Source organism: Phragmites australis, chromosome 6 (genome assembly GCF_958298935.1).
Source record: "Phragmites australis chromosome 6, lpPhrAust1.1, whole genome shotgun sequence".
Taxonomy (NCBI): Eukaryota; Viridiplantae; Streptophyta; class Magnoliopsida; order Poales; family Poaceae; genus Phragmites; species Phragmites australis.
In genome coordinates this window covers 42,179,490-42,188,242 of record NC_084926.1, presented here as the reverse complement: position 1 = coordinate 42,188,242, position 8,753 = coordinate 42,179,490, and the positions used below count along the sequence as shown (strand labels likewise).

Below are 8,753 nucleotides of genomic sequence, written 5' to 3'. Positions count from 1 at the left end.
ACTACAGTTATAACCTAGCTAGCTATAGCTAGATTTGTTGGTGCCAATGCCATGCATGAAAACACCTCATCTATCTGCATGCATCATGCATGAGAGGGTGTTGCACCAAGTTTCCTAGATTAATTGCATGAGAGGCAATATAATTTTTTTTATCAACTACAGCACCATTACTTTGCAGAGATGGCCCCATTTTACAGATATGCACCTGTACATATTATCGCATGTATGAAGGTAGCCTATATATTTGTTCAGCAAAATTATACAATTAACCTAGCTTAATGCTGCTGGGTAAGCTAGCTATCTTAATTTGGATCATTTAGTACGTCAAAGGACACACTGTAATACATTATGTAAAACCATCAGAAAGAATTAACTAGTACAATATAAGTATCAGAAAGTTCCATTAACATGTTCTTCGATACAATTACATGCCTCAGGATCAACGAAAGGTTGTTTCCTCAGCATGCACAATTACCAATTTTGCACGTGCATTTACACCCATCTCAACAACACAATTACATAGAACGTACATCTTCAAAATAGGTAATCTTGGAGCATCATCCAACAAGTGATGCACCACAGTAAGAATGTAAGATCATCCTGATCGTCAATGACACATGCTATATATATCTCAATTCCCCATTTTGCTCCAGCTATACTTATTTTTAGCCATGCACCGGTTAATAATCATCTGCTATAGTTTCACAGCAAATTAAGCACTAGTCAATCAATAATTAGCTAGTAATTACCCGTAGGACAGGTTCCTCATCTGAGCTCCGATCACCGACGGGCTTCCCATCCTCTCGCCGCCCATGTGTGGCCGCCGCGGCGACGGACTCTCGAGCTTGCAGTCGAAGCCCTTGCTCCCCGTGGAGTCGCCGGACATCATAGGCTTCGCGTCGCCGTACACGTCGCCGATCGAGTCCATGGCGTCGACGCCGCCGTCCATCAACGGTGGCGCCATCTGGAGCTGTTCGCTCTTGCCCTGCTCGTCGTCGCTCCACATCATCGGGCTCTTGCCAGAGGTGACGTAAGGGCTGGGCCACTTCTTCCCCAGCGAGCCAATGCTGCTCTCGCTGCACGCGAAGAAGCTCTCCATTGGCCGCTCCATCTGCTGGTGCAGGTCCAGGTGGCCGCCGCCATACATGTGCAGGTCCTGCAGGGAATGGAAGCCCATGGAAGGGCCAATGTCCTTGAGGGAGCAGACGTCGAGAACCGCCTGGTTGCCTAGGGATTTGTACCCCGCCGGGCACGCCGCGACGTCGCCGGAGGAGGCGAGGGTTTGGTACGCTTTCTCCAGGATGGACTGCATGTACTTCCCCTGGGCTTCAATCCTCATCTGGAGGTGCTTTTGGACCTGCATGTTAACATATTCATGCATGCATGAGCACAACATGTGAAGGACCAAGCAAGCTACATTAGTAGTGGTAATAAGTGAGCTTCCTAAGAATGTTCATGGAGGCATGTTGTAAAGTTAATCATGAGCAACATGGTAAAGGCACAAACAAAGTCGAGTTAAGTAAACTTCCTGATACTTTTAAAAGAAGATTTTAAACTCCCTGAGAATTCCACGTACTTTAATTTGCATGCTTGATTACCTCTAGTTGCTCATGTATCCTTCTTTGGACCTCCATTTGCATTCTGATAGCCTCATTCATGTGCACGTTGCGGCTGAAATTAAGATTCACAAAACGGAAAGTAAAAGGTCAGGAGAGTATATATGAGAGAAAAACTCAATTGGCTTATATAGGATGATGGAGTGCACACAAAGGAATTATGTGTACAGTATGTAATACTACGTACTGTTTTGAAATAAACTTACTCGTTCATGCTTCTTCCCATTATGCCCGAAGAAGAGGCCCCGTTTCGTTGCATCTCCATTGCTGCAGCTGCGGAAATTTCAAGAATTATTGTTTACTGTGGTCTTATGTAGGAAAGTGATGAACACAGCATACACAAATACAGATCTTCAAGTAAGAGAAGTAGGTTGCAAATTGAAGGTGTCCAGTTAACAAATTGAACTGCAAACCTATGCAGGGAAATTAATTTGATATATATCTCCATGAAGCTCTTACCATCCTTAACTGAGTGATCGTTGAACTCCTTGTGCGGCTGCTTCCCTAACCTGAATTTCTGTTCATATAAAGACCAAGCAAATTCAAAAAATTCAGAAAGAGAGAGAGAAAAGGAGACAGCAGCATCAGCAGAAGAAGAAAACAATACCTAACCCTAATTAGCGGGTGCAACTGCGCACATACACACCTGGAGGTGGCTCTTGAGGTGGTAGAGAGTAAGCCCCTTGACTCCCATAACCCTCATGATGGTCTTCGGAGTCGCCTCTGCAAGAACAAATCAAGAATCAAATTAAGAACCAGCAGCTCATGGTCGATCAAATCAAACGAACTTTGCGTATAGCTACAGGCACGCACTGTCCGGGCCGCCGAGCTGCGTGACGGCGTCGACGAAGCGCTCATGGAGCTCGACGGTCCACCGGAGGCGCGGCTTGGGGTCGGTGGTGAGGACGAGGCCCGAGTCGCCCTGCACGCACATCGGCCTATCATTTGAGCTCACGGCGGCAGCGGTGCTAGTGGCCTTCTTGGAAGGGAACATTCTATTCTATCCCTCAGCTCCCACGCACCACCTCCCCTTCTCTCTCTAGATCTCCCGAATTAATTCTCTCTCCTCTCACCCGGTGCACTGGTTCAGGATTGGGGATGAGAGATTCAAGAACAAGGAATAGGGTTCGCTCGGCGCGGCGCGGAGAACGAGGACCAGGCCTATGCCATGTGTGTTGCTGCTTGTGTGCTAGTGCCTGCTGCAGCCTGGCGCGCCTGCCTTGCTAGCTAGCTTGTGTTGAGATGTTCTCTCTTTCTCGCTTTAATTTGCTAGGGGTGTGGCTTTAGTTTGCTTCTTTTCTCTCCCCTCCCCTCTCTCTTTCTTTGCTTTCACTCTCTAGGAGTCTTCTCCTACAAAGCCCATATGTGATATTCTATCCTGCATGCCGAGAGAAAAAGCCACCAACTCGAAGCCTCCACTCTCTCCTTTGGCAAAAGATGAGAAGGGGAAGTCTTTTTTGAAGTGTGTTAGTACCCTTGGCACTACATAATTTATATGCTAGTTTATTGGGAAAAGAAAAACTGATAGAACCGTCGGATCTGATAAATAAGAACGGCGCAATATAGGGTACAAACTACCAAGGTGTGCAAGCGGAAGAGGACTAGAGGAGTTGCCATTTGATACATATCATGTAGGACGCGTCACGAAAAGAGCGGTTTAAAAGTGGGGACTTCCCTGGTACCTATGCTTCTATGAGAGAAAAATAGTGAGGAGAGAAATTTACTTGTTCATTTGACAAATATATACTGGGGTTGAAATTACAATAATTTGGAGCATATGGCATATATAATTGGTGCCACACAAAAGAAACAAGAAAAACATGTTGTTGACTATTATTCCTTCTTCTCTTGCTTCTTTGTTTACCCTTCAAAACTAGGAGGAGTTGCAATAGTTAGTGCGAGCATCATTACCGTTGCTCAATTGTACATCAGCAAATATAAAGAACAACTCGACCTTGCGTGATTTTGTCTTTGTATGCTCACATGCATGGTAGGATCAGTACCCCTTTTTATTGCTTCTCCTTTGGCACTAGAAACAAGTAATTTATCCACCTTTAGTTTGTACTAATTGTGTGGATTCTTCGTCCCTTTTTGACCAGCTACCAACAATATAGCAAGCTAGAAAAAACAAATAGGCACGCATTTCATGTATTCTTTACCAAATCTAGATAATTGTTGTGAAATATGGATACTTAACCACCTTAATACTTTCCCAGGATCTACATGTTTCTTGATGGTCAGAAACCGTTAGGGAAAGGCAAAAAAGAAGAACGACTAGCATTCACCCAGGCACAGAGCACATAAAAAAGGTCCTAGCTACTTTGAACTCAGTGTTAGCTGAAGACTAGTACAATGATCCAAACATGATACTAAAGTAATACTTAATTTATATTGCAATAGTGCTCTACGATGTCTAATTAAGATCCAACGTTAGAACAATGAGACTCTTGATTTCTTGTCTAGCATGAATATAACAAAATTAGCATCTTCACAATAACATCCTAGAGACATTTATGTATAAGAACATCTCTGTATTCAATGTTCTTAGTGACTCAAAAGTGAAGTTTTTTGGGTAAAACATCTCTCGGTTGGATGAACACCCAACATCCCACCACCATCTCCTCTAACTGAACAACCCAACTGCCTATGTTCCTCGCTTTCTCCGATAGCGGGCTGCCTTATCTGCCACAGTGCGCTGCCTTATCTAGAGGCTCTTGGCTCCGAATATGCCGCCATGTCCTGACTCCTCGTAACTCAGCTTCTGTCGCCCTAGCCACAGGCGTGCCCACTGCCCTCATATCTGACCTGATCCTCGCCATCCTGTACTGCCACAACAATCCATCCAGTTGCTGCCCTAGCCCTCACTATGAGCCCAACCCTTTCTGGAAGGGTTAAAAAAAACTTGATTATTGCCACCAACTTGGCATGAAGGCACACTCCACCCCGCGGCTTACATGGTCTGCAAATAGCAAAACACACCACTTTAATGGCGGACTAAAGTGTTTACACGTAGTATATATGTCAATGGCTTAGCTCTTTCAAACATTGATAATCCACATGTTCAAATATGTAATCTAATATTTAACTCTTACAGCTATTGTGCTACTGGAATTTAAATAGTTTGCCGCTCAATACTATATAATGAAGTGTGCATAATTCCTGTAAAGTACATTAACTATACCAGAAACATAACCAAAGACAAATGCAAGGATAAACCAGAATGAAAAATATTAAGCTCAACTATAGGTTATTTATTTTTGGACAAGCTTTTAGCATAAGATACAGTTTGGTTCTTCTAATTCCTTCTGACAAGCTAATTAAAAGTCCTTGTAGCCCTACTAAACCAGAAGGTTTTGATCTAAGTTGCGATGGCAATAATTAATTTATCTAGATTTCTGCATTCTAAACTTAGGGCTTACATAGCACAATATGAAATTTCTTGAAAAGAAGCATTTTTACCTGAAGGTAATGGGCAGGAAGCCACTGAATAGCTCGATGTAGAACATGCAGTGTGGGCAGCGATTCCACTTAACCTCCTGGGTGGCCTCTATCAGTAACATCCACTACTATAGAATGGGTCAAAAGTAGTTCCCCATCAATACCGGTTCAACAGTAACCGCGACTGAAGACGTATCAGTGCTGATTCTTAAACTCCCGCATGCAAAGAACAACTGATAGTCACTATCAGTGCCGGTTCCATATACCAACCGGCACTGATGTGTTGCTACAGTATAAAAGTCCACCTTCTCCCTGAGCGCGATCAGAGCAGAGCTGCCGCGAGCCCAAGCAAACAGCGCCGACTGCCATTTTTGCCGTCCTTGCAGCTGGAGGATTCAAAAATTGAAGGAGTTAATGTGCCCTAAGGTAGTGATATGATCTATATTTCATTTTTAGATAGATTTACTTGGTAGATTACTCTAGGGTTGATGGTTGCTTGTTCCACGGTTATGGATTTTGAGATCCAATTGGGATCTAATTTAGGTAAAGTTTACAACTTTGTCATTGTTAGATGTATAAAGATGATTTACATTTCATTCTGAGTTAGATTTAGTTGCTAGATTGCTCTAGATTTGAATTTAGATGGTTGTTCCTTGGTATTGAATTTTGGAAGGAGCAAGAGCTCCAATTGAGATATAATTTAGAGAAAGATTGCAATTTTGTCATTTAGATGATTTAAGGAGTAGATTAAAGTCACATGTAAATAGATGTGGGTGCGTATATTAAAATCTAGGGATAATTGCAAATTTTTCACTACTTGAAATGTTATTGCCATTAAAAAAATTACAAAAATACCACTAGAACTATCATTCGAGTGGCATCCTTGTAAAAAAATAAAAACCAGGGAGGTATTTGCAGATTCCTCTAAATCTAGCTCGAATTTTCTAGTATGTGGATTGCGTGTATTTTCAAAGTCTTGAATTTAAATAATAATCCAGTGAATTTTCTCTATTAATTAATCAACATAGTGAATGTAAACAATTGATAGAATATTATGTTGTAGGGATGACACGTCCACCTACAGGTCGTAATTGGACACGACATCCTTTGGAAGTCAGGTCCCCCGACCCGACCCAAGTACCGGAAGAAGATGGGCCCTCAAATAGGGACCAATCAAGATGTGAGGTAATTCAATGAATTTTTTTATCTAGATTTTAAAATATTTAATGATTATAAGTTGAATTCGTTTAATTATAATGATTTGTAGATGGATCGGTCATGGATGTACAAGGATCGAGGACCAGAGTCCTTTATTGGCGTTGAGGCTTTTTTGAGTGCTGCAATGGCGTACAAGAAGGCAAAAAGGAAGCATGTTGATCACTATATATGATATCCGTGTGTCGACTGCAAGAACAAGAAGCTATTTTCAAACATAGAGAAAATCCGTGCACACTTGATTAGCAAGGGTTTCAAGGCTAGCTATACCCGTTGGACTGAGCACGGTGAACCTGAAGACGTTGGGCATGAAGGGCAACCAACAGTCGAAGAAGACAGAGACAACGATATGACAGCTAACGAAGACTTCGATATGTCGGCATTTGAAGATACTTTTATCGAGAACCATGGAGGGGACACTTTTGTTGGCAACAATGTAGATGACATAGAAGAAATGTTGCACGATGGAGATGGGGACTTCACCAGTAAAAGACTACATCAAAAGTTGCAGCGCATGATAGAGGACTCTAAAACACCAGTTTACTCGAACTGTAAAGATGAGCATAACAAGTTGCATGTGGTGCTGACACTGGTGCAAATGAAGGCTAGCAATGGTTGGACCGATAATGGCTTCAATGAATTGTTAGAATTCTTGAGGAATTGCTTTCAAAGGGGAACATGTTGCCCGGAAATATGTACCATGCCAAGTAGGTTGTCTGCCCGTTGGGATCGGAAGCAGAGAAAATACATGCATGTGGAAACAACTGCATGTTGTTTGTAATGCACCACGATACAAGCGCAACGTTGATGATATCGAGAGAGATTGCATGGGGGGTGAAGAGAAAGAAGAAAAGACCCCCTATTAAGGTGGTTTGATATTTTCCTATAGTCTCCCGTTTGAAGCGATTATTTGCTAACAGAGCGAATGCTGAGTTGATGCGATGGAATGCCGAATAGCACAAGAAAGATAGAATGCTTAGACACCCTGCTGATGGCATGCAACGAAGGAGATTCGATACAAAATACAAGAAATTCAGAGATGAAGTGAGAAATATAAGATTTGGGTTGAGTATGGATGGGATAAATCCTTTTGGCAACATGAGAAGTGCTCATAGCATTTGGCCTGTGACTCTCTGTATCTACAACCTTCCACCTTGGATGTGCATGAAGCGGAAGTACCTTATGATGCCTTTGTTGATTAGTGGACCGAATCAACCAGGCAACGATATCGATGTGTACCTCAAACCATTGGTTGAAGATCTTCTTGTATTGTGGAAAGATGGCGTACGGGTATGGGATGAGAATAGACGTGAGAATTTCACCCTGCGTGCAATGCTGTTCGTAACGATCTCAGATTGGCCTACTCTTGGTAACCTATCAGGGCAGACTGTAAAAGGGTACAATGGATGTGTTCAGTACTCGGAGGAAACTGGGGGGTGGTGGCTGACGAATAGTCGGAACATGATTTTCATGGGTCACCGTAGGTTCTTTCGTTCGGATCACCCATACCGCAAGAATAAAAGAGCTTTTGACAGACAATGGAGCATCATCAAGCTCCAAAGATTCGTATTAGAGAACATGCATTTAAGATGGTAAAGACACTTAGAGTTGTACTAGAAAATGGGCTAGACAATACAAAAATCCCAGCTAGGCAACATGCTCTTATGTGGAAAAATATATCAATATTTTGGTTGCTGTCTTATTGGAAGTATCTTATGGTCCGACATGCAATCGACGTCATCACGTGGAGAAGAATATGTTTGATAGTTTGATTGGTATCTTACTAGACATATGTAACAAAACAAAAGATACACTAAATGTATTGCTGGACCTGAAAGAAATGAACCTCAGAAAGGACCTATATTACATACAATTAGATAACGGTAAAAAGAAACTTCCCACAGCTTGCTACACTATGAGCAAGGAAGAGAAGATTAGCCTGTGTGGTTGGTTGCATGATGTCAAAGTTTCGACTAGTTACTCCTCCAATATTAGGAGCTTAGTAAACATGAAAGATAAGAATTTAGTTGGCATGAAGTCTCATGATTGTCACGTGATGATAACACATATGCTTTCAATTGCAATTAGAGGTATTCTACCGGATAAGGTCCAAGACCTAATCATAATGTTGTGTTTGTTCTTCAACGCAATATCACAAAAATGTCATTGATCCGAATAAACTGGCAAAGCTGCATGAAGACATGGGTCATACTATATGTCAGTTTGAGACTATTTTTCCTCTAACATTTTTTGATATAATTCCCTATCTAATTGTTCACATTGTGGGTGAGGTAAAGAGCATTGGCCCCGTATTTCTGCATTAGATGTATCCTTTTGAAAGGTTCATGGGGGTTTTGAAGAAATATGTTCGTAATCAAGGTCGTCCGAAAGGTTGCATTGCCAAAGGGTGGGGTACGGAGGAGGTCATTGAGTTTTGTATTGAATACATGAAACTGAATGCGATTGGTATGCCTATATCTCGCT

At 42.1% G+C, this 8,753-nt stretch overlaps 1 protein-coding gene across 1 annotated transcript; it reads right to left on the bottom strand.

Annotated features, from left to right (window-relative positions):
• Positions 1 to 369: 369 nt before the first annotated feature.
• LOC133922583 (myb family transcription factor IPN2-like) lies at positions 370 to 3,074 on the bottom strand. Its single transcript, XM_062367966.1, has 6 exons — positions 2,430 to 3,074; positions 2,263 to 2,339; positions 2,076 to 2,133; positions 1,823 to 1,889; positions 1,599 to 1,671; positions 370 to 1,357 (listed from the first exon to the last, which is right to left on the bottom strand). Exons 1-6 carry the CDS (start codon positions 2,608 to 2,610, stop codon positions 746 to 748), a joined length of 1,068 nt encoding a protein of 355 aa, XP_062223950.1. The 5' UTR covers positions 2,611 to 3,074; the 3' UTR covers positions 370 to 745.
• Positions 3,075 to 8,753: the final 5,679 nt, after the last annotated feature.

Bases quoted from the DNA above. Each gene is read 5' to 3' on its own strand.
- LOC133922583 (XM_062367966.1), bottom strand. From the start codon at position 2,610: ATGTTCCCTTCCAAGAAGGCCACTAGCACCGCTGCCGCCGTGAGCTCA. The intron at 2,340-2,429 runs GTGCGTGCCTGT...TTGTTCTTGCAG, and splicing joins GCAGCTCGGCGGCCCGGACA to AGGCGACTCCGAAGACCATC. The intron at 1,358-1,598 runs GTAATCAAGCAT...GTTAACATGCAG, and splicing joins GGATACATGAGCAACTAGAG to GTCCAAAAGCACCTCCAGAT.